The sequence below is a fragment of the Denticeps clupeoides genome, chromosome 12 (assembly GCF_900700375.1).
Source record: "Denticeps clupeoides chromosome 12, fDenClu1.1, whole genome shotgun sequence".
Classification (NCBI taxonomy): domain Eukaryota; kingdom Metazoa; phylum Chordata; class Actinopteri; order Clupeiformes; family Denticipitidae; genus Denticeps; species Denticeps clupeoides.
In genome coordinates this window covers 4547904-4572895 of record NC_041718.1, presented here as the reverse complement: position 1 = coordinate 4572895, position 24992 = coordinate 4547904, and the positions used below count along the sequence as shown (strand labels likewise).

General features: G+C 42.4%; 2 protein-coding genes across 4 annotated transcripts in view; one reads left to right on the top strand and one right to left on the bottom strand.

The window, feature by feature from the left end:
• cntn4 (contactin 4) overlaps positions 1-8225 on the top strand; it is a 133292-nt gene extending 125067 nt beyond the window's left edge. For all 3 annotated transcript variants that reach the window (XM_028999141.1, XM_028999139.1, XM_028999140.1), the window contains exons 16-23: positions 116-265; positions 503-573; positions 1031-1265; positions 2674-2804; positions 4134-4320; positions 5445-5557; positions 5641-5809; positions 6671-8225. In XM_028999141.1, coding sequence (XP_028854974.1) covers positions 116-265; positions 503-573; positions 1031-1265; positions 2674-2804; positions 4134-4320; positions 5445-5557; positions 5641-5809; positions 6671-6762 — 1148 coding nt within the window. In that variant the 3' untranslated portion in view covers positions 6763-8225. The remainder of the gene's footprint in view (positions 1-115; positions 266-502; positions 574-1030; positions 1266-2673; positions 2805-4133; positions 4321-5444; positions 5558-5640; positions 5810-6670) is intronic.
• A 466-nt stretch (positions 8226-8691) lies between these two features.
• rbm19 (RNA binding motif protein 19) lies at positions 8692-24386 on the bottom strand. The gene is made up of 24 exons (XM_028999143.1): positions 24239-24386; positions 23553-23735; positions 23356-23478; positions 23031-23078; positions 22571-22811; positions 22173-22438; positions 21168-21227; positions 21012-21090; positions 20174-20245; positions 19740-19940; positions 18953-19083; positions 18023-18147; positions 17408-17504; positions 15186-15296; positions 14659-14859; positions 14080-14167; positions 13788-13945; positions 12665-12725; positions 11656-11735; positions 11455-11510; positions 10625-10741; positions 10435-10540; positions 10214-10334; positions 8692-9143 (listed from the first exon to the last, which is right to left on the bottom strand). Exons 1-24 carry the CDS (start codon positions 24272-24274, stop codon positions 9061-9063), a joined length of 2844 nt encoding a protein of 947 aa, XP_028854976.1. The 5' UTR covers positions 24275-24386; the 3' UTR covers positions 8692-9060.
• Between the last annotated feature and the right edge of the window lie 606 nt (positions 24387-24992).

Genomic DNA, 24992 nt, shown 5'->3' with positions numbered 1-24992 from the left:
AAAACCCCTCCACTTTTTTATATAGTCATTCAAGAACAAAGGGGAGCGACTAATCTGAAGCAGGGTTTGTGTGGGGCTCATGGGAAGTGTATATATATTTCTGCTCTCCTTCCAGTACCTGAGGTGGTGGGTGGCCGCCGCCTGACGGCCACGGTAACAGACCTGAGCCCCTGGGTGGAATACGAGTTCAGAGTCCTGGCAAGCAACACCATTGGCACGGGAGAGCCAAGCAGACCCTCCAGACAGGCAAGGACAAAAGAAAGCTGTGAGTATTAATGGCTGTGTTGCATTTCCCCCCCATTCTATGCCCTGTATGTGTGTCATGTTTAATGCATATCTTTTATTGAAATTGATGAAAGGGAAATAGGTTTGAAAGGCTTCTATTTTCATTGGAGGTAGGGCGTGTTCAAGGTTGAGATGCTTCAATTATAAATCTGATTGGGCTTTAGCAAGGGACTGATGGGATTGGGCCGTTGTTTAGAGAACGCTCTTCATCTTCCAGTGCCAAAGGTGACCCCGGCCAACGTGAGCGGCGGAGGGGGCAGCCGTTCGGAATTAGTCATCACCTGGGAGGTAAGTTGGCCACTACGGCAAATTTACAGTCCACCCTCACCTCCGGGGTAGGGGACGGTGTCGTTATTCTGACAGAGTCCCTTGCTTTATTCCATTGGTAATGGCCAGGCGGGTTTATGCGACGCAATAACTGTTAGCTGCCACCCAGGGGAAGAGAGAAATTCCTCTGAGCTTTAAACAAGATAACAAAGAATAGAATAGGTTCCTCCAAAGTTGCAGATAATTTTTCAAGGCTGTTTTCCCCCCTCTCTTCCTTTTCTAATGAATCACTTTTTATCAGCGTGTTTTGAAAAGGCCCATTGTTGAAGTAATCTACTGCTGTGAGGCTTTTTTTTTCTCTCTAAATGAATGAAAGTTTGGCGAATAAGAAAGTTCAGTCGAAGTTTAACATTTTAATTAAATTGTTGGTTGGTATGTACTATCTCGCGTTAAATGTTTGTTTTGCACGTGTGCACAGCCCGTCCCTGAGGAGCTCCAGAATGGCGGGGGCTTTGGGTACGTGGTGGCGTTCAGGCCCTACAACGCCACGGGCTGGATGCAGGCGGCGGTGCCCTCCGCCGAGGTGTCCAGATACGTCTTTAAAAATGACACCATCCAGCCCTTCACTCCGTTCCAAGTGAAAGTGGGAGTTTACAACAACAAAGGAGAAGGTCCTTTCGGACCCGCAGTGACTGTTTACTCAGCAGAAGAAGGCAGGTTGATGCAAACTGACCAAATGAAATGATTTCTTTTTTTATTTTTTGGTTTATAAAAGCTATTTTTGTTGCAGATATGTGAGCATATGTCCCACAAATGTTTTGGTCAAGGCAGCAATTTTGAACATAGTTTTGAAACAATGACAGAAATTTGAAATCCTCCACTGGAATTACTGCAATTCCAGCTTTCATGCCAAAAAATATATCTGTTCTGCGTTTAATACATCATCCAAATGGCGATTCCCAAGGGCCGTGAATGGAAAATAAATTCCACGAATTATGTCTCCTTAATGTTATATCAACCTCTGACATGAAAACTCTTTTGGAAAATGGCTACCAAGGTGGCTCATTAGCCATATTAGTGGCCTTAAGTGTCCCAGGTCATTTTCTGTCATCACAGAAAGCTCAAGTGTTTGAAATACAGTCCTGATCATGTGATTCCAGGTAAACTCTCTGTAATGGCACTAGTATAGCACAAGTAGGAGGGTAAAAAGGATCTGAGACAGATGACATATGGATGGTGCATATGCTGGAAAACAGGACATTTGGTATGATAATGACTTCAGAGGTTTCTGAGGCTGAGCTGTGTCCCATGTGCATCAAAAATTGTCCTCCACCAAAGAGACGTCCTGGAAATTGCAGGTCACTGTTTACCCATGAAAGAATGGTAGCTGTCGTGCACTTCAGATTTACAGCCTCCAGTTTATAAGCTGCTTTATAAGCACCAGAGTAGGTAGCATGTGTGGTCTATTATTAGAAAGCCATCCCTGATGTTTTCTAGGCTCAGCAAGATGTTTTCTGGAGCACAGTAGGAACAGAGGGAACTTGTATTGCTCTGATCTTGTTTACACCTAAATGCAGATGTGAGCAGTTAAAATAATCAATTGTATCAACGTTTCTATGTATCTATGTAGTATGGGTAATGATCATTTTTTAGAATGTATATTTGTTTGACATTTCAGTGAGCACACTGTGGTGCAAATGACATTTTGTTCTGTTCCTTTGAAAAATCTCATGATATGTCTGCATAAAAAACTAAAATAAATAGTATAAAATGAGACTTAAAGCAAAACATCTGCATGTCTCATGCTCTGAATTAAGTTGAGATCCTAGCAGATTCAGCAGTAGACAGGATTAAGTGCCAGTGTCTTCTGAAAGTTAGGCAGTGGGGAGGGTTATTAGACATGGTATGTAATTCATCTGTTTGCCCTTCTCGCTGTCTCTTGAACTGGCCATTTTTTTAGCATTGTTGCTGACTTCCCACCACTTAGCAGATATTTATTAAATGTATGCATAAATCTGCCCCAAAGGTGGTTCTTTTTTTTTTTTTAATTCAAATACATGCACACACCTTCATGCCAGGGATACTAAGACGTTGTTTTTGCCTCTTTTACATTCATCTCAGAACCTGGCAGCGCGCCCAGCCGGATCCATGCCAGCAGCCTGTCTGCATCAGACGTGGAGGTGACGTGGAGAGTCCTGCCCTGGATCACCGGCAGGAGACCTGACCAGAGTAAAAGAGTGCTAGGATATGAGGTTTGAGGAAAAAGAAATTCCCTTACGACATACACATTTGCCCTGTTGAGAGCAGATTCTGGGATCTTTATATGGAACTTTACACAAACCCTGTCATTCATTTGTTCGGCTCAACAAGATTTATCCTCAGGCACTGTCATGAAAATCACTCATTCCTATTCCCTGTCCAGATGGAGCCTCGACACCAATATTCCTTTAAGAGAACGAATGTTTCCAGTGCCTAAATGTTCTAAATGCCTGTAATTGAGCAGCAGTTTATTCTTTTAGTTTAACTTTCGGTGTCCTTTTATTGGGTCACTGCTAGATGCCCATTAGAGCTCCACAAGATGCTTTTGTGCTCTACTGAGCCACTAACAACATTCTGCTTTGTTTGTCCTCCTCATTATTGATGTTTGGTAGGTGTTAATGTACCTCGGGCAGCACTTAGTCGATTAATCTGTAGGCGAGTGCTCCTGTCGCCCATCTGTGTTTTGTGCCTGTGCTAAATATTTCCATCATGCCGAAGAAATTGATTGATTCAGACATCGATTGCATTGAAACGACTTCATAGCATGTGCAATGTTGCTTCCCCTCCTTCTCCCCTTCTGCTGGATGTTGGTTTAATTCTATAGGCTATGGAAATTTAACATTTGAGTGAAGACCTGAGTTTGATCCATAAGGAGCATTACAGGCCTGTTGTGAGATCACGCACCAGTGGCCATTCTCAGTAAACAGCTCCCTCGGGCCGCGTCGGAGCACTGCGGCGTGAGGAGCGGCAAATTATATTTGTGCTGCCTTCCATCAGTGCAGGTTCAGTCCAGTGAAAAGCTTTTATCAGTTGACAGCTGTGAAATGCTCTACCTTGTGATTTGGGCCTTTGACAGTGTCATTTAAATAGTGCTGCTCTTCTGGAGCTCAGTAACCTGCACCCAAGTGTCCTCTCCAGAGGCTGGCTGGTAGCCACTGATACAAATGTGTCAGCAGAGCAAAAAAATCTATAAATTGGACATCTACACTTCCTAATTATCATATCCAGTTTTAAAAACAAGCATGCAATTCTGTCTGAATGCAAAGATTAATTGTTAAATGTTTAAAAATGCTGGGAGGGTTTGGACCAGTTACTTCCAAATATTGCCGGAAAGGATCTGTGGTTATTTGGATTAAATTCTTACCTGCCAGGTTTGTTATTTTTCATCTGGCCAATTAAAAACTGCAATACATTTACATTTACAACATTTATCAGACGCCCTTATCCAGAGCGACTTACAATCAGTAGTTATAGGGACAGTCCCCCCCTGGAGACACTCAGGACCCTGAGCTAAAGCACAACCTCGTTCTCTCCTTCGCCAGCTGAGATACTGGGAAAAGAGGGAGAAGGAAGAGATGGCCAGTGTGCTGAGGACCGTGGGGAACCGGACATCAGCAGTCATCCAAGGGCTCAGAGGAAGCACCACGTATTCCGTCACCGTCCGAGCCTACAACACAGCCGGAACTGGCCCTCCAAGCAACGTTGTCAACGTGACCACCAAAAAACCCCGTGAGTTTTTACAAATTGCAAAATTGTAACGCAAATAGCTATTTTAGCTAGTCCTTAACTTTATTGCCACAGTAACATCTAATGAAATTCAGACCCAAACCCTAAATATGTTTGCATGTGAGGAGCGGTGTGACTAAGCCTGTTTTACAGTTCCTATAGATATGGGTGGAAATACCCCTAATTTGGAGAATATTTATACTTCTACAGATGCCTGTTTTGAGGATCTGGTTTACCTTCCAGTTCAGGGTAGGATTGAGACTACAATAGGAAGTACCAGTGATGTAATTGTACAAACCCATGCTATACAAAAACAGCAGCAATCCTGAGTTAAAACTGAATCAAAACTTACATGAATTAAGACAGAATGTTTATTAAGCCTAATTAAGTATGGAGTATGTGAGCTGAAACAATGTTGCAAAACGGTTACATCCCGCTGTTGGAGCGAATGAAACAAAAAAAAAGTTTCTAGTGGAGAATTAGTTCATCGTGTACAACTGCATTACTAGAACTACACAGTCCAATGTTGGATGTTCTCACTTCCAATCTAGCAGAAATAAAAACACACATTTCAAATTTGAAGGTCTTGCAGCAAAGAAGCCATTCTTGTGCAAAAGCCAAGCAGATGGGATGGAGGACTGCTTGTAGCTGAAATGCAACCGTATGGGAGAAAGGAATCATGTAATGCAAGATGTTTGGAGGAATTTACCATAAGGCTATTAAAAGATTGGCCACCCAAATTTTATTTTTATATATTATATTACATATACATTATAATGTATATTTTATAACATTTGTGTTCTAGGGAATTCTAAAATAATTTGCCTCTGGTGGCTGGTTGTTCATTACATTATCACAACCTGCACAACCAACCCCTCCTATCTCCACCCTGTCCAAATTCCCAGTCCGACAGTTTAGGATTTGCCTGAAGACATGGTCTGAACCTTTGATCTAGAATAATCTCTCTCTATTTAGCTAGGGCTGAAAAGATTACTCGGGGCGCTTGATTTAATGAAGATCTTCCAGTCCTCAGCCAGTGATTTGATTAATTGGAATTACTTTCAGAATGGAAAAATGGAAATTACAGATTTCTAAAAACAGATTTATTTTTCTATTTCCGGCTTCAGCTCCTAGTCAACCTCCTGTGAAAGTCATGTGGAACACATCAAACTCAAAGATCATCCTAAACTGGGAGCAAGTGAAGGCTCTGGAAAACGAGTCAGAGGTCACTGGGTACAAAGTAAGTTTTTGAAATGGGTGTTCGAACCTGACACTTTCACCTTCACCCGGCGTTTGAATTTTACGAATTGCTGTTTTTATTAGGTGCTTTATAAACGGAACAGAAGCAGCCAGCCCAGAGTGATGGAGACAAACACTACATCTGTGGAGCTTTCGCTGCCCACCGATGAGGAGTACATCATTCAGATCAAGCCCATTGGAGAAGGAGGAGAGGGCAACAGTAGCCGACAAATCACCATTCCCAGAATATCAGGTCTGGATAATCTTTCCTAGCCTTAAATAAAAAGGCTCTTTATATATAGCTCTGGATAACAATAAGAGACCAAAGTGTTTCTATTGCTATAGCTACCAACACACCTTTAACATGATTATGAACTGCTGATTGCATCAGATCTCCAAACAAGAAATGATGCAGACTTAACCCTCCAAGTCATTATTATTTATTAATGGGTATAATCTTGTTTTAGCATTATTGGGACTTTATAATATTTTTAACTAATTTTATATAATACAAGTTTTTATTGAAGCTGATAGATTTTAGACACTTACAAGCACATACTCGCCCTTGCTGCTGATTTGCAGACAAGAACAGCCAAAATGTGATGTTTATCACAGCTAGATTGCAACAAGAACACCTTTTTTGGGGGATACGTTGCTGGTATAGACTGATCTGATTGTCCAGCATTATTATTCCTGTTATTGTGAAATTATATAGATGCACAAAATGCCCCTGGTTCCTTTAGAGATCTCCACCCACAGCATTATGCAGGGATTGTTCTTGTTCCCTTTGGAAAAGTAGTCCCATCTAAAAAAAAATTAAGCATCATTTTGACTGAAATTTGACACAAAAAGTTGCTTTACATTTCTGGATTTCAGGATATTATGTTCTTAATTTCCAGATTTTATTCTTTATAGGACAGGGTAGTTTGGTGTAGCCAAGCATTATAGAGCTGGGATTACAGACTCATGCTCATGATTCATAGATGAAAGGAAAGCAGCAAGCTGATTTGGACGATGCACGTGCTATTTATTCTTCCCCCTCAGGGGTGAAGAGGATGAGGATCATGCCATGGGGAGGCCCTTGACAATCTGTTTCCCATCTCTGTCATTTCAGGTCCTAACGCCATTGGCTCGGCCTCCACAGTCTCCACCCTGTCCGCGCTCAGTACAATAGCTCTGTCCTTCACAGCACGGACATCCTTATGACAAACTGGACCATGGTTGGACCAGTCAGCTGTCTGAGCACACATAGCGACTCAGAAGATTGCAATGCAACGACCACCTAACCCTTGATCCATTCATGTTCACGAGAGAGAGCTGGAAGGAATAACTGAGATCTAAGGGGACCCTGGTGCAACTTCCTGTGACCAAACGGGAAACAGGAAGCAGGCTAGAGCTTCTTATTACCAAAGCAGCTTATAAAGAAACAAACAAAAAAAATGTAAACATAAAAAGGTCTTATATGCATATTTTGTATGACATATCTAGCTTTTATAAATTTCTTTTGACCCTGTTGGTTTTAGTGCTCTTTGCTAATTCAGTAAGGCTTTTGGGTGGACAGGTTGCATGACTTTTTTTTTCTCCCCCTTTCATTATCTGCTGATAATGTTTGAACTGTTCATTCTGTGGGGGCCTACAGAGACTTGGGAAAGTTTACTGAATATCTCCATTCAAAAAACGCACTAAATTTACTCAAACAGTGCAAACATGCTGTTAGGGCGAAAGGGCCACACTGTCCTTTTTCCCCGTCTCTCTTTCTGTACAGACGCTCTTCCTGTCTTACGTTCTCACCGGACGGACCAACCCAGCCACTCTACTGTACTGAATACAAGGTCATATGGCTGTCATCCTCATTTGCAATGTATATGTTGGGCTCTTCTTTGCCTTGTGTGTGCCTCATCATGTGTTTTAAGATCCTCAGGTCCTTTTAAAAAAAAAATTAATAATGCCTTAACTTATAACACAATATTTATTTACAAAAATGTATAATATATGAGTTTCAATCATGTTAGTTTGAAGTATTTATGAAGCTGGACTTTGTAGCCGAGTGACTGCATTTCTGAGAAACATTTTTTTTGTCTTCCCCAGGGTGGTAGCAAGTTGCGTAGTCAAACGTTTTAAGTACATTGCTTATTGTACTCATTCATATTCAGAACCGTCTGTGGCTCATCGTTTGTGGGGCGATACCATCTTCTGTGGTGCTGGGACAGTAGGAAACATGTATGCTATTCAAGTGCTGGTAGTGTCATACTCTAATCGAACATGTAGACTTCTGGGTCTAACTCAACCAATATGTGTAATATAACTTCTTTTTTTTTGGTATATCTCAGACCAAGATGTCAGAAAATAAATCAACCAACAGACATTTCTAAAGAGCTGATCGACACCAAACGAACCGTTTCCAGTTCAGCGCTGATAAATGTTGCTCTGCATGTTATTGTCTTCTTGGGGTTTGTGGACTGGCTGGCCGGCTGGAGGTCAGGCGAGGGGCGGGGACACAGGTTCGATGTTTTGTGTTGAATCAGACTCACTCCGAGTAGAGCACTACTCCATTGCTACTCTGCATTCTTAGAGCTCTAGATTCTTTTATTTTCCCCTTTTGGTTGTTTTTTGATGACGTTCTTTGTTTATATCAAGTAAAAAGAATAAAGTTTACTAACTTATTTAAACATGTGGATGGAGTGGGTTTTTTTTTTTTGTTTATTTAGTAAATTCACTCAAATGACCTGACCAGCTCAGGGTCCACACCAGGGTTACTTCACGCTGCTTGGTCTCCTTGTTTTGGAGTAAACGTATAGGAAAATGTATACAGTGTGTGAGCTCCGTAGGACGATGGCAGGATGACAAGGTCAACTGGCTTTGTCTGGAGCAACGCTGATGGAAAGCTGAGGAAGACCACCAGCACCCACGTCTGAACTTAACTTTCGTGGCTGGGGAGTGGGGTAACGCTACGTGTATTTGGCTATGCTATGCTATGCTAGTCTGTAATCCATATTGCTTTGGAGAAAATGATTGAACATCCATTTTCCAGCCTGTAGTTGTAACACTTAAGAAAGGGGTGCGGTTTCACTGGCTTCCGAGGACACGCCCCCAGCATTTCAGAGCAGACTATGCTGATCATTTTTACAAGAATGGTTAATAACACATCTCTTTAATGATCCATAAAACACGCCACACCTACTTACACAATATTCCATGTACAGTTTCATTTTTAAAAATGTAAAAAGTACTGGATGCTTCTAGGGCTCTGGTTTCAGATGAAGACAAATTGCATCCATCGCAGAGAAACCCTCAGGGCCTGGGGGGTGTGGGTGGGAATCTGCATTTTTGGGACTCGCAGAGCTTTTGGTTACATCTGCAGTTGTGAAGGGCCGGGCAGGTCCTCATCTGCCCTCTGGCCTCCATTTTCAGACGGGTGTGCCATCTGAAGAGCCATCTGAAGGACGATGTGAAGTGCGGCTGAAAAGTCTGACATCTGCTGCCTGGTTCTTCAGCTCTCTCAGCTTACTCGTCTTTTCCTTCTCCAGCCTCCATTTGCTGCAGGATGCCCTCCAGCATTTCGGACTGCTTCCTCTTCTTGGGAGCATCTGAGGGAGGAACAGAGAGAATTCTGTTAACAGCTCCCTCTGAGAAAGCTGGAAATTTCATCAGAACTTCGTTTCTGGGAGACGCTCAAGCCACCCAATCCCCCGGAAGTTCAGTAGCAATTTAAAAGTCAAACACAAAGTTGGATGTTTTAAGGCTCTGAATTTATTACAATCAACTGAAATAGTGGCTGGAAGAAACAATCATTTAAAAAAAAAAAAAAAAAAAAAAAAAAGGTCATGAAAACCGGTTTAGAGTTTCTCATGACAGCTTTTCGTAAAGCATCCTCTTCAATAAGAAAAACCTTTTAGCAGGTTCATTCCTAATTTATTGAATTTAGTATTTTTTCTTTTCTTGGAGAAATGAGTGCAGGAATTCGAGTTCAGGCTAATGAGGAATTGATGTGTGTTTCTGCCTGCCTGTGAAGGACATTCAGCATTTCACAAATCTTTTTGACTAAAAGCGTGTGTTATCAGCAAGAAATACACAAATCTGGTCATTCCTAGTCGCTCACTTCTACTAATCATGACAATACAATACTGACATTCGTAATAGGTACAAATTATGTTTAACCATAAATTCTAATTTTAAAGCAACATCATGTGTAATACATCATTTGTAGCTTAAAGTACGGTGGGGAAAAGACTCTGAATCCTAGGTCTCCTTGAAAAAGGCAGGACCCCAGCGGACAAATGTCACATCCAAAGTAAATTGATTTTCTCAGCAGCTACAATGTCAATTTTTGTGTTATTTCAGCATCATAATAAAAGTAACTTTTGTGAGTTTACTGCAGAAATGAATAGTTGATTTTTTTTTTATTTAGATTATTTTAGAGTGAATTTCCTTTTGAAATGATCCAAATCAAAACCTGTAGCTAAATGGTTGGTGGAATTGTGTTTGGTTAAATCGTAACCGTCATTATGTGTATATGCGATCATACCGATCTGCTACTACATCATAAACCGAGTTACTCTGTACATGATGTGGCCCTTTTAAGATGGTGAAATCGCTCCTGAATGAATCAAACGGACTTCGGCAGCGACATAACCAGCTGAGAAGGCGCCGGGTTTACCGTGGAAGTGCTGGGCTGTTTTCCTGCGCAGGGCATCGACACTCTCCTCGGTGTCTGCCCACTCCAGAACCAAGCGCCTGCCGTACAGATGGGTGCTGTGGCACAGGGCCTTGAACGCTTTCTGTTTAGAGACAGGAACAGATTGAGGCGCCGACAGTGTGAGGGAGAAAGAGAGAGAGCAGCGAACAGCTACTGTAAACACTGGGGTCACAAATTCTCACTTTGGCATCCTGTTTGGTGAGGAAGTCCACGAAGCCAAATCCCCGGTGGGACCCGGTGCCGCTTGCTTTCTTGGGCATGCGGACCGTCTTCAGCTCCCCGAACGTGCTACATTACAGGAGAGATGCTTCAGTTCAGCCCCGCCCGCACATTCCATTCCATTATATCTTCTGATCTCATATGTGGCTTTACCAGAAGAGCTCTCGGACTTCCTTCACCGTTGCCTGGAATGGGATATTCCGGACCAGGATCTTGGAGGTGGTCTGCTTCTTGGCCGTCTGCTTCTTCCGGTGGCTCACCACGCAGGCTCTGAAGAAGCACGGAGAGAAGGCATTTAACCTCAGTTAGGAGTATTCAGTGCTATTAAATGCACCGGGGTGTTTTTAATGACATTACAGCTGCTAATAGGAAGAGTAAGTAACTTTACAGTCAGTGTAGGGGTGTGCCGTGAAGAACGGAAAATCGAGGCCGGGGAGGAGAGGGGAACACTTGGCCGTGCTATTAAAGCTTTTAATATAAATCCATTAAAGACAATGTTTTGATAATGGATCCGTGAGGCTGGCCAAGATAAATAATTCATGGAGAACCACCCCTCTCTCCTCTAACAGAAGCCGCCAATGCTACAAAAATGGAGTTTAATGAAGGAAATAATCAGCTGTGTTGTCAAAACTGTAGTCTTATCACACATGTAGTCTTCACGCTATTTATTTAACTTTGACAGCGTTACGTTATTAAGATTAACAATAAGATCATTTATACGTTAAATATGGTTCACTCTATGAAACCCTTTAAAAGCACACTTTACTTTACTCTACACAGTGTAGAAGCCTATTGGGTATAACATTCAGCTGGGGTATTTCATATTTCATAGTAAAAATGATAATTGTTAACATTGGAATATACTGCCATAGCTCTTTCCCAAATAATAATAATAAAAAGCTTGAACTTGATAACGGATGGTACAGTATATAGAACCACATGAATGGGTTAAAGGTCAGAGGAGAGGAAGAACTTTTCCTTACTTGGTGGCTCTTTCTGACAGTTTTATTTCTAGCTGGTGCTCATCTACCTTGCAGTGCTGAGAAAAAAGGGGGAAAAAAACTGAAATTAAAACTCATATGATGTTATTTTTATATTTTAAATGCTATAATTTAATATCTGATTCTAATACTATGTTAATGGACTGTTAAAATGAAAATGATGTACAGTGAGGTGGACTCTACCTGCAACTGTCGCAGGGCTTTCTGGGCGCCATCGGCCTTTTTATACTCCACAAATCCATAGCCCATTGACAGCAGCTTACCTGAGGAGAGCAGCAATGTACACACACACACACACACACACACACAAATAACCAGAGTGTATACACACACCTTTTTAGATTACAACTGTGTGAAAAAGTGTTTGTTTTTGTTAAATGTTAGTCACATTTAAATGTTTCAGTTCATCAAAAAATATTAAGTTTTAGTCAAAGACAACACAAGTACACAAAATGTGGTGAGGGAGGCCATTCCTGTTAAAACCAGTTCAATATCTCTAGCCACACCCAGGCATGATTACTGCCACACCATTACTCAATCAGGAATTTACTTAAATAAGTCCAGCCTGACAAATGTAGACCAAATACAGACCAGCTCGACATCATGCTGAGCCCTGGGTGGTAGTAGCCTAGTGGGTAACACACTCGCCTATGAACCAGGAGACCCAGGTTCAAATTCCACTACCATTGTGTCCCTGAGCAAGACACTTAACCCTGTAAATACTGATTGTAAGTCGCTCTGGATAAGGGCGTCTGATAAATGCTGTAAATGTAAATCATGCTGAGATCCAAATAAATTCAGGAACAAATGAGAACAAAAGTAACTGAAAGTGAAGTGATTGTCATTGTGAAACACTGCAGCACAGCACACAGTGACACAACGAAATGTGTCCTCTGTATTTAACCATCACCCTTGGTGAGCAGTGGGCAGCCAGGACAGGCACCGATTTGATTCGAACGGCAACGCTTCCTGTACCGCTAGGCCACCACTGCCCAACAGTGGGCCAAATTCAAGTTCAAGTAGGTTTCTTGTCATCAAATGAAATAGTGCAACGATACAGTTAGGTATGACTCGACAACACGTTGAGATCTACAAATGCTTTTTTCACACCGCTGTAACTATACATTAGTGTTGCTTGTGCTTTATCAAGTAAAACAGAAATAATTTAGATATAGAGAAAATCAAGAATTACCTGTTTTATCTCTCTTGCTAGAGATGGAGCAGCTTTTGATTTCACCACATTTGGAAAAGGTCTGTGAATGAAACACACACAGAGACAGACCAACATTTTTTAAAGAATCATTTAACAGATTGTGGTCATTCTTGACAGGACTCAAGTCCTCAACTGACTCAAGTCTTCTGAATGAATCTTTCCTTCATGTTCCTGAAAACCAGAACAGCATCAGTATTTAAAAATGACACACACCAATGACTACTAGAGTAGAACTGAACCAATCAATTGACCATAATGATTCTCTACTTAAAATGGTTGCGATCAAACTGGTCAATGGTGCTTATGATGGTTCTAATTAGTTGAACAAATCAGTTGTCCTCAATGTAATTGACTTCCTCTGATGAGGTTTCATTAAGTGCAGCATAGATTGGGCAAAAGAAGCTCCAGGAATAAGAACTTTTTTGTCAAAAGAGGCAAAAAGGTCACGATGAGTGTGATCAATGGTGACTATAAGGCCACTAATCACATGTGAAACCTCAGTTTATTGAATAACTGAAATTAAGGAATTAAAAAGCTCAGCGTTCTCATTGATGTGGTACCAATTTGAGTTGCAGGTCAAACAGCTTCTCTTCTTATGGAAGATCTCCATGCTTCGCTGGGATTTGCCAGCTCAATACTCAGTTTCCCCTTCATGGATTAAGCCTGGTCTCAGACTACAAGAGGACTTCAATGATGTTCTCCGTTCAAAAATCCATGAGATGGAAACTGACCCAGACCCATGATTCCTGTTCAGATCCACGGTGTTAGTGCTTAAGCTGTTCATGATGTCATACTGAGCTCAAAAGACTCAAGTATTGTTCTGAGTTATTTTTTTAAATGCAACAAATTTTCTAACACAGTCTACATGCAAAATATTGTCCAGCAGCCTGGAAAATGGAAGTGACTGCCTAAAGAGAGCTCATTTTACTCTTCTATCTGTTGCTTGTCACCTTTCGAGTTTTAAACTAAGCTGTTATAAAAAAAAAATAGTTTTATGTATTGAATGTGTAATATTGATATTTGAATAATTTTTTCATTTTTTCACACCACACCTGATGCAGCAGCCTGGTAGGTAAACACCAAGCCACACCCCCTACCTCACCTGACGTAGCGTCTCCTCCGTAGTGCTAAAGTTGAGGTTCTTGACGAAGAGCATAGCGCCTGGGACACTCTCATCCTCTTCATCCTCTTCATTTTCTTCCTCCTCCTCTTCTTCCTCGGCCGCCTGTTTGACTACAGCTTCATTACCTGCCTGGGTTTCTGTTATTGGACAGAGGAATGAAAAGGGGAGAAGAAGAGGAGGACAAATGTGAGGCCAGGGTGTTCTGGACCCTCTTCACCATGGCTTCACCAGTTGATGAGTGTGAATGAGATGCTGCCGGGGCGGCGGGTACCTGCTGGGGGCTTCGTGGTGCTGATCTGGGCCGGTGTACTGAACACGGCTGTGGGAGCCCATTCCAGATACAGAGGAACGTGCTGGAACTACAGAGAAGTAGAGGGCACATGAGAGAAACTCAGTGTGTGTGTGTGTGTGTGTCTTTTTAACATAAAGGTGCACTATAAATATTTTCACATAAACGTCCACTATATGTTCAATCATAATTGATAAAAAAAAGAAAGCTGGTGGTAGTGGGTGTGGTCCCCAGATGATTGTAAGAGAGCTCATGTACATCATGCTCCTTGTACAAAAGGTATTACCAGTTCCTGTCATGGTCCGTGCAAAGTGAGGTGAAAGACAGGCAAGCAAATACATGCAATATCTTGTGTGTGTGTGTGTGTGTGTGTGTGTGTGTGTGTGTGTGTGAGAACATGTGTGAGGGTGAGAAGAGATGAATAGAACGAGTGTTTGTAGAAATGTGTGTGCAAGAGAAGCAAGTGAGCTAGATGTATTTTTAAAAATATATTCGACAGAGTGAGTGAGTGAGTGAGTGAGTGTGTGTGTGTGTGTGTGTGTGTGTGTGTGTGTGTCTCACCTTGCTGTACGCCAGCCTCGTGAAAGCTCTCTTGGCCTCGGTGGGCTCCAGGAACTCCACAATGGCCGTCAGGCCGGAAGGAGGCAGCAACACTCTGCCCAGGGAGCCGAACGGGGAGAACAGGGTCTCCAGCTCGGACACCTGCACCCCCGACGGGAGGTTCTTCACCAGGATAACAGAGTTACTGCGCGCACCTGCTGCCTGCAACACACACACACACACACACACACACACAGACAAACAGAGCAGAAAAGCATTATCTTATTGGACAACATTTTGAGACTAATCTCAAAAAAACGAAAGATGGAGCTGGTCGCGTGTTTGCTCTGCTGCGGTGGCGCCGGCTTCGTTCCAGCTGCTCTGCTCTCTCACAGCTGGTCCTGACGCTCACCCTGCGTCTCTCTCCGTCCCCTGGCTCGCCATGACAGCCATGTCTGGATGTGTGATCAGCAACACAAACACAGCTGCTCCTGCCGGAGAAGGCGGCAAGTCGGCGGGAGGTCGGGAGTTCGCCTGTGGTTGCGTACCTGGCTGAAGGAGTCCAGGCTGACGCCGTTGTCGAGCAGGAACTGCCGCGTCTCCTGGACGATCTGGGTCTCCCCCAGGGCCATCCTGACCGCCACACTGCCCTGTGATTCCTAAAAAAAAAAAAGGCCAGCATCTTCCATTGATTAATATTAGTAAAATATCGTAGTAACAGATTATCTTATTTGATTATGATCGACTCATGTGAAAACTATTTATTATTATAATGTGGGTCATAATGGCAATACTTGAGGTGAAACACCTAAAGGGGGATAGACTTTTCTAAATTAATAATCATATATTTTCCATAAAGCCAGTTGTACATAATCACCATTGCTCCAAAAGGGATTGGCATGATTCATTAATAATAGACCCACTAATGAGTTCAAAATCAAATTTTGATTTCCAATCATTGTAAAAATGTACAAAGATAATTATTTTGCTGTCTAACTTACTTATTTAATAGAATATTTTAAATCCTGCCAAAAACATGTAACCTTTGTTAAAGCTCGCTGAAGACTGGACTCAGCGACAAATAGTTTTCAATTTTGGCCTAAATAACAAAAACCAAGCCCTTGTGTTGTTGCCATTTTGAAGGGCCATTTTCGGTGATTTAGACTATAGTAAGGCTCCTCTCAGGACAATGAATCGTGTTTCTGCAATAAAAAGCAACTCATCAAGACACCATGGAGGCCATTCGATCACTTTTTTTTATATGAAGACCAGCCGATAGGGCACTTCTTCCACTCCAGAGGACACTTTTGCGATGCTCTTTCAATATGGAGGCGACATGGTAGATGGGGGGTTACTGATTATTTCTATAAAAGCCCTTCCCCACTGTGTGAATCTGTTCTAAACTGTCAGTTTATTCAATCAAATCCACTTCAGCAGACATGATTACAAAACACCGTGGGTCTCCAGCAACTTCACTTCTATAGAAATTAAGCCAAAACTCCATAGCCGTGTCTCAAAAGCTCGAGGGCGAGATTGCGGAATTCATGCCGTGTATACAATTCTTTGGCAGACCAATGCCACAATGCAGATCAATCCCACAATTCCCAAGAGTAACTTTGACTTTTTACTAAATAGCACAATTACAACATTTTCTTTTAGCAAATGGAAAACATAGGAAAATATTATATTAATATTATAACCATGCAGAGAAATGAGTGGTGAGGCTAGGATTGCGTAAATCATCGACGTGGAGGTAAATGGTTGGAAGTCATTGTATTGATTTCAAGTCATATCTGTCAGCCCTTGTTTACCATTCCAAGTTTGAACAGCAAGGCATCTTGCCCAATCAGTAATGAACATTGATTGGCTGGCCTTACTACTATAGGCGGTGATTTTACGCACCATTACCAAAACCATTTTCATCAAACCGCTTGTTAGGTTTAAGATTTGTTTTGTACAGCAGAAGACACCACACATCCAAAATAATCACCTTCAAAATCATGAATTATTATACAAAATTAAACAATAAGAAGCTCTGGGAAAGTGTTGTTTTTATATTATGTAATAAAGTATAAGTTACTGGTTTAGCATTTTCACAACATTACAGTTTTGGGGTGGTAGTAGCCTAGTGGGTAACACACTCGTCTATGAACCAGAAGACCCGGGTTCAAATCCCACTTACTACCATTGTGTCCCTGAGCAAGACACTTAACCCTAAGTTGCTCCAGGGGGGGACTGTCCCTGTAACTACTGATTGTAAGTCGCTCTGTATAAGGGAACATGATAAATGCTGTAAATGTAAATTTCAGTTGAGGACAACCTATTTTTTTCCTAAATGTCATAAGACGTTTGCAGAATATAAAGAACATGTTATATTTCACACAGTGGCTTCAGAGATTTCTAAAGATTTAAAAATGTCACCTTGTCCAAATTAATCTATTGGAACCCAACGACACAGTGACACCAACAGGTATAGATTCTAATGCACATTTTGTACTAAAGTCTTTGAAAACAAAGATCTGGATCGACCAACAGGTTTTGTTTTGAGACATACGATGATGTCAAAAGATGTGCAACCGGCCACCAAACTCCACCGAATCATTTTTTGGAATATCAAGAGAAGTGATTGTCATTGTGATACCCTGCAACACAGCACACAGCGCACACAGCAAAAAGCATCCTCTGCTTTTAACCCATTTACCTTGGTGAGCATTTTTGGCACCTACTTAGACTAATCCTAGAAACACGGAAGGGCAGTGCAGTTACTCACATGATCCAGGACTTGGCTCTTGGTCGTGTTGTACTTCTCAGCAATGGCGTCGGCAACGGAACTTGTCCCCAGGAACAGCGCATTCCAGTTATGGGAACTGGGAGAAAAGAGGAGAGGAGTAGAGGAGGCTGGAGAGCAGCGTTTCAACTGAAAAAATCAACTGCTGGGAGCGCACCGGATTAAAGAATTGCTTTACCAAAGCATTTGGGAGAACCTTTTGACAAAAACTCTTGGGTCAATACAGAACTGCAGAATAAATAGAGAAATCCATTTTTTTATACATCTAACCCCTTTGCCCTCCCCTCTCCAACACAGGGCGTTTTCTGACAAGGTCTGCAGAACAGAACTGATTTTTAAAAAAAAGTGCACTGTGTTAGACTGCCTCTGGTGGCCACAAAGAGAATTACAGTCAACAACCAACATGTGTGAATACGTACGACATTAAATGGAGCGCCCGAAACGTTCGCTCACAGAGCAGCACCATATGTGACTGGGGGAAGGGGACATGAAGCGGTTCACCGCGAGCAGAAAAATGAACTCTGTAACTCCTGTTTTCCTGTCCTGTGGCCAACCGAGGCGGACAGAACAGCGCTGGAGGGAAGGAGAGCCGCACACCTGCTGCTGGTGGCCTTGTCCTTGGCTTCCTTCTGTCGCTTAAAGGATGAGGAGCCGGGTGCGCTTGAGCCCTCCTCCGACCTCTCCTTCTTCATCCGAGAGGGAAGAATGTGTAACATGCGGCCCTGCACGCGCACAAACACACACACAGCACATCAGTTCCTGCTCCAGAATAAATCACTTTCATCCAGCACAAAAATGTAAATGAATATTTCATTGTACACACTAATTTTTTTTCTTGGATGCTGTTTGTGTTCTTTAGAGATGAAAATGCTGAATATTTACATTTACACCATTTCACAGTACAACAAACTGTGCAGTAAAATAAAACCAACCACGCTCCGTGTTGAAGTCACACAGTCATTCCTTAGACTAAGACTTTACTGCCCTGTTCAAGGCCTGCAGGCCTTTATATATCAATTTAAAACTTGTGTCCGATTAAAACCAGAAGACCATGAAATGAATTACAAATTGCACAACTGCATTGCACACTGCACAAGTGATTGTCATTGTGAAACACTGCAGCACAGCACACGGTGACACAACGAAATGTGTCCTTGGGTTTTAACCATCACCCTTGGTGAGCAGTGTGCAGTGTGTGGAGACGGTGCTTTGCTCAGTGGCACCTTGGCGGATCAGGATTTGGACAACGGGTCTGTTTCTTTTCCCTCTAGGTCATTATTTGCTTAAACGTTGCTTATATGTTTAAGCAAATTCCAGCACACAGAAACACCCAAATTTGGTGGATAACAACTGATAACTTTACTAGACCATTTTTTATTTAATATTTATTATTATGGCTATTTTCACACTCCAGACATTTCAGGAGCCAGTTGTTTATGGCATGGCAACTAAGGCATAGGCTTTTAATACAAAAAAAAACAAAACTCTCGAGACACCACCAACACCAGCAGCCCAGCGGGGTCATACCTGGAAGACATGGCCGTCCAGTTTGGCCAGTGCCTCTACGGCGTTCTCCGGGATCATGTACGTGACGAAGGCAAAGCCCTTGGGCGTCTTGGTGAGGCTGTCGATTGGGAAGTTCATTTCGGACACAGGGCCTCCAGGACAAAAAAAACAACATTTGATTCAGACAGGCTCTGGATTTCATTCCGGTTTAGGTGATCGAGAGCAGACAGGACGCTCCGTTTGATTCTGCGTCTTAAATTGCCAAACTTTTCTTAGGCTCCCACTCCCACAATATAAGAGGTCCTACTGGCCGTGACGCTAAGAGAGCGTGAGAGCTTGATAAACACAAAGAAACTTGGGAGACAGTACGAGACAGCGAATATGAAGTGGAAGTGAAGTGATTGTCATTGTGATACACAGCAGCACAGCACAGCACACGGTGACATGGTGAAATGTGTCCTCTGCTTTTAACCATCACCCTTGGTGAGCAGTGGGCAGCCATGACAGGCGCCCGGGGAGCAGCGTGTGGGGACGGTGCTTTGCTCAGTGGCACCTTGGCGGATCGGGAATTGAAGGGGCTGTACTTTAAAACTACCGTATTGTTGTGTGTTTTATTACTGTTACCAGCACATGATCTTTAATGTTTTTTCTTTTCGTAAGTAAATTTCAAAATGTAAAATCTCTCTCTCTCTCTCTCACTCACACACACATATTTTTTTTTTTTCCAATTCTGTGGATGCCTGTGAGCTTAGAATGATGAACAAGGGCCATGCCTGGCTGCTCGAACCAAAAGACAGACAACGCGCACCATGCTTGCTGAAAAGCTCGCTCAGCTCCTCCTCGGTGCAGGTGTACGGCAGGTTCCTGATGAAGAGTCGCCCTGACTCAGACACGTCCTCCTCCTCCTCGTCCTCCTTCAGCTCCCTCTGGAAATTGCGCTCCTGCCAGGCGCTTTTCCTTCCCACCTTCTCCTGGTTTCTCTCCCGAAACACTTCAATGTAGCGCCCTCCTGTGGAGACACATGGGTTTACATGATTAAAACGAACCAATAAGGCCGCAGGGACATCCAAATTAATTTCTGATGATGCTGAGGACACTTGAGGATCTTTTCCATGCAGGAGAAAATTAAAGCTGGGGCAGGTAAATTAAAAACAGGTCACCGATCTTGGTATTATGGGTATTTTTAGCACTATGCTGCTGTTTTTCTATTGTTGAAGCGGCTGGGATGGATTAAAAACATACCCATGTAGTCTTTATTCATCCGAAGGGCACGCTCGATCTCCTGCTCTGAGCGCAGATCAACATATACATACCCTAATCCGAGAAAAAAACAACATCAATACATCTTTAAAATAAATTATTAAGACATAAAATACATATCAAGCCAGACGTTGTGCCCAACATTGGACTTTTAAAAACACTATGCTCTGGTTTTTATACAAGAAAACTTCATAAATCTTTGACATGACCCAGTTGTGTCTTTCAAACCCCTTCCATATAAATACTATTCCAAATAAAACCTAATCTTCCTTTTGGAAAGATGACCGCAATCAAACATGCTTCCCTTCTCATCGCTTCTTTTTTGGCAAGGCGCCCGATCCTGTGATGAAGAGACTCCGCCCCACCCACCCGTGAACGATGGCTGAGGGACATTATGTCCAGTACTTTTTCCAGTGCAGAAAATGCAGTATTATAGGAGCCGGTATTGGGAGGGGTCATAGTTCAGGATAATTATAAAAAGGACACATCGCAGATTGTTTTATATGAAAACTAATTTCACTAATTTCTTCTAATATTGTGTGCATTTTTATGCTTATGATTAAAGTTTAATAAAATGGTTTTAGATGATGTATCTGGGCTTATGGCCTGTAGTGTATATGCAATAAATCAATAATTAAAACAGGGGAAAATCTTCACCGTCATATTTATTCTTTGTGTTGTCTGTACAACATTTCGAGTCCTGACTTGAGTGCAGCATATTTTACATAAAAACTGGCCACACAGCTTACTGCTGGGTGACGGCATGATGAAATAACACAGACTGCTGAAGGATGAGAAGGATGAGAGGGGACGCGGATACCCGAGTTTAAGCCGTTGGAGATCTTTGCGATCCGGATGGCCACGGGCTTCAAGGGCATCATGAACTCCCGGATCTGTTGCTGAGGGCAGAAGAGGCAGCGTGTGAAACATTGCGGCCCGCACGCGAGTCGGGTCGCACGCCGTTACTCGGATTTACCTCCGTTACTCTGAAGGGAACGCCGCGAAGCTTCACTGTGAAGGCCGTGCTGGGCTCGACCTGCAGGACGAACCAAACGAAACGACCTCAATCTTCCCCGGCCCACGTAGTTAGCATTGCAGTCATGGATATTAACATAACATCACGTTCCTCAAAGGGTCTTTATCAGCGTGGGACTGACAGACACTTGGAAAATTATAATAATTCAATCAGCAGCTAATTGGGACCTTCATAATGACAATTAGAAGCCTTGTTTAGGGGAAGCGACGGGGACGGAATAATAAATAAAGGCACAATCGCCTGTCACTCTTTTAATCTATAAACCTAATAAGAAGCAAAACTGTGAAGCAATACATCTTTGTCATTAACTAAATGAAAAAAATCGATCATTGATAAGTGTTTTGTATAATGTTTGTGCCACGTACAGTGTACGGTGTAATGCATAATTAACATATAACCGGTGGTTGGCGGCTGAATACGTTATGAGAGAAGGAGACCGATTAGGAAAGCGTGTATTCAAGGATTTTAGAAAACCGTTCTAGTTTTAAAATGTGTCTTGTCTGTACAATATACACAATAATAAGAGCAGATACCACGGCCCTCAGCGTAAATATCACGTGGTCCAGCATGGTGGCTAAGAATCAGCCGACCCTGATTCTTACGCACAGCAATATTTCATTAGACTACAGAAAAACTGGTGATGTGTAGAGATGTGCTGGAAGAGCTGGGGGGTAGAATGATCTCCTACAAGCAAAAGTGTACAGATGGAGACTCAGAGGACAATATGTTCTCTATTACACATGATGTCTTTTAACATGGGGATAAGGTTAAGGTTAAATCAATATTTTTTTTGTTAAACGATGGTTTTGTTTTCATTAGTTTGAACTGAGTAATAACTGAGTAATAACTGAGCAATATAGTATATACATTTTGCAAAGTTGTTTTAAGGTAATGGTTCATTATTATGCACAAGCAGGACACTTATTACACACACGACACACTTACATGAGGCCTGTTGGCTGAGCTCGCCGTCTTGTCCACGTCCCCACTGTCATAGGCACTGTCCTGCTGCGCATGAATGTTCTCCTGCTCTTCACCCTCTTCCTCTTCCTCCTGCTGCTGCTCCTCAGCAGCATCACCACCTTCCTTCTCCTCTGGCTCCTCATCTACGTCGTCTTCATCACTGTCATCAACCAGATTGGACTTTTCCACCATCTTAGAGCGCAGGTAGTCCATGTCGGACAGGCCGGTCTTTAAAGCCCGCTTTGGAGCTGCAGAAACAACAGTCATGTAATTAGTAAAGTGCTAATTACATAAAAAAGCCACTTTGCTGGCTTTTGGAGGGGTCATTTTTAACTTAATAAGAAATACTTTCCCACATTAAAACAAAAAATATTTATCACCATCATCCTCCTCCTCCTCCTGCTGCTGCTGCTCCTCTTCATCACTTGTTTCTACAGACTGGTCTGAGTCAAAATTTAAATAATCATCTGTTTTCTTGGGCTTCTTCCCATCTTTTTTGCTCGTTTCGGTCATCCTCCCACTGAAAGCGCTTTCCTCCAGGGAGTCGTTGGCCCATGTCGGGACCTGGGAACGGTTTTGGTGCACAGCAAGGAATTCCTGGAAGCCCTGGTCCTTCTCCAACTGTGTTAAGAGGAGCGGATAGAATTATGTTGAACATAACAATAAAACACACTCTCCACATATATGCAAATGTATACACTTTCCAAAATTCGAAGGATCAGCGCAAACCAAAAACCGTCTCATGAAGCCTCTGCACACTTCACTCCTCACCAGGCAACCCCTCAACTGTACATTATCTCTGGATTCTGGATGACTGTTAATGTTGGAATCAGTACTTACATCACCAAGAACCGTGGAGACTCGATTCTTCTTCTTCTTCTCCTTGTTCTGGAATATGAGAATATTGAAACGGTTGTTTAAAGTGAAGTAAACACACACACACACCGAATATGACAGGCAGTGCTTTTGGAGGGATCTTCAGGTGACGTTGTCTGGAACGTCTTCCATTTTTAACTCCTGTGACATTTTCCAGCCTGAACAGCAGCAACATCATTGTTTCATAAAATAAAAACGTGTGCTTTGAGAAGACCGAAACCGGGAACACACACACAGTCCTGGTTTTCATTAAACCATCAGTTATAATCAGTTTTTTTCTGCTCCTCACCTCCTGAGACTCTTTAAAAGCTTTTCCATCTTCCTTGTCCTCCTCTGCGTTGGCCTGCTGGCGACTGTGTTTGCTCCAGGGCCTGTCTTTACTCGGGTCTCCAAAAGATTTACACGGTTCCACCTAAATCCGGAGTCATCAGAGGCCTCAGTCTCAGATCAGAAGCACACGAGACACACCAGACGCCACCAACCCACCGTTACTCTGGACGTATCCACGAAGCTCCTGTCGAAATGCTTCCTCGCCTTTTCGGCGTCCTCCTCCAACTTGAATCCCACAAATCCAAACTTGCGAAACTTGCCGTCCTTCGTGAATTTCAAGCTGCAGTCGGTCAGGGTGCCGAAGGCGGCGAACATCTTGCGGAAGCGCTCCTCCTTCATCTGTCAAAACGTGGGAAGCGTGAAACGGTGTCGTCTACGACGCCCGAGGTTTCAGAAAGTAAAAAGCTGAAGACAAATTCTGACTTCCGGACTAGTGGCCATAAAACCAATCAAGTTTTATTTTACCACCAAGACAGATTTGTTCTAATCAATAAAGGGTCACTGCCTCAGATTCCAGTTTACAGTGTAAAAATGTGCAAAAACTGGTCTGTTTGGGGATAACAGCAGGTTTCTCCACAGATCAAACTAAACTGAAAATAAAGCGACGTAGCACGCATCATCCTAGAAGTTTTCATTTTTTAAAAATGTCACAAACGTCAGGCGCTTTTTACTTTTAACACGCGACGTCTAAATTACTACCACAGCTTAATCTGAAACACCACCTAAACCGTTTTTAATACGGTTCTTCAGCTAATTAATAGAATTGTGTCTCCACTTCTGCACAACTGTTGAAACTTGGAATCTGAGCTGAGCGCCTAAAAACCGCGCTCCACCTCACTTACCCCGTTCGGGAGGTTTTTCACGATCAGCCGCGACATTCTGACACGTCCAGGTCCAGACAATCTACCGAATTATCACTGATGAGTCTAGCTAACAACAAACCAGCATGTACGTCTCAGGATGCCGCCATGTTTTCTGTGACGTCGCCCGCTGACGTCACTCATGTGCTAGGTTATACTGCCCTCTGCTGGATATCACTGGAGGCGGCGGGGCAAATACGACCCTTCATATCATTACAAATTTATTATAAGCAAACACGGATTTGCTAAACGTTTTCAACCCACGTTCAGTAAAAACCTTTCAGTTTTTTACTAATTGATTATAACAATAGCAATCATTACCAGGCATAGATTCCAGGCATTCCTGGAATCACATAATTAACCACACATTATTATGAATGAGGTACCAATTAACAGTGCACTGCTGTTGAGAATTTGTAGTCAGTGGGGATCATAACATATTTAATTTTGAGATGCATATAATGGAACACAGCCATTAGGAAATTGAGTCTATAAGAGAACAGCGAGCATATTACAAGCATTTTAACATACATACTTGTAATGAAACAAAAAGTGCTATGCCGTGTATGATGACATAAACTATGTATAGAGAGAATATCTCTAATATAGTACAGGTCAAAAGTTTGGACAAACCTTCTCATAAATGTGTTTTCTTTATTTTCATGACCATTTACGTTGGTAGATTCTCACTGAAGGCATCAAAACTATGAATGAACACATGTGGAGTTATGTACTT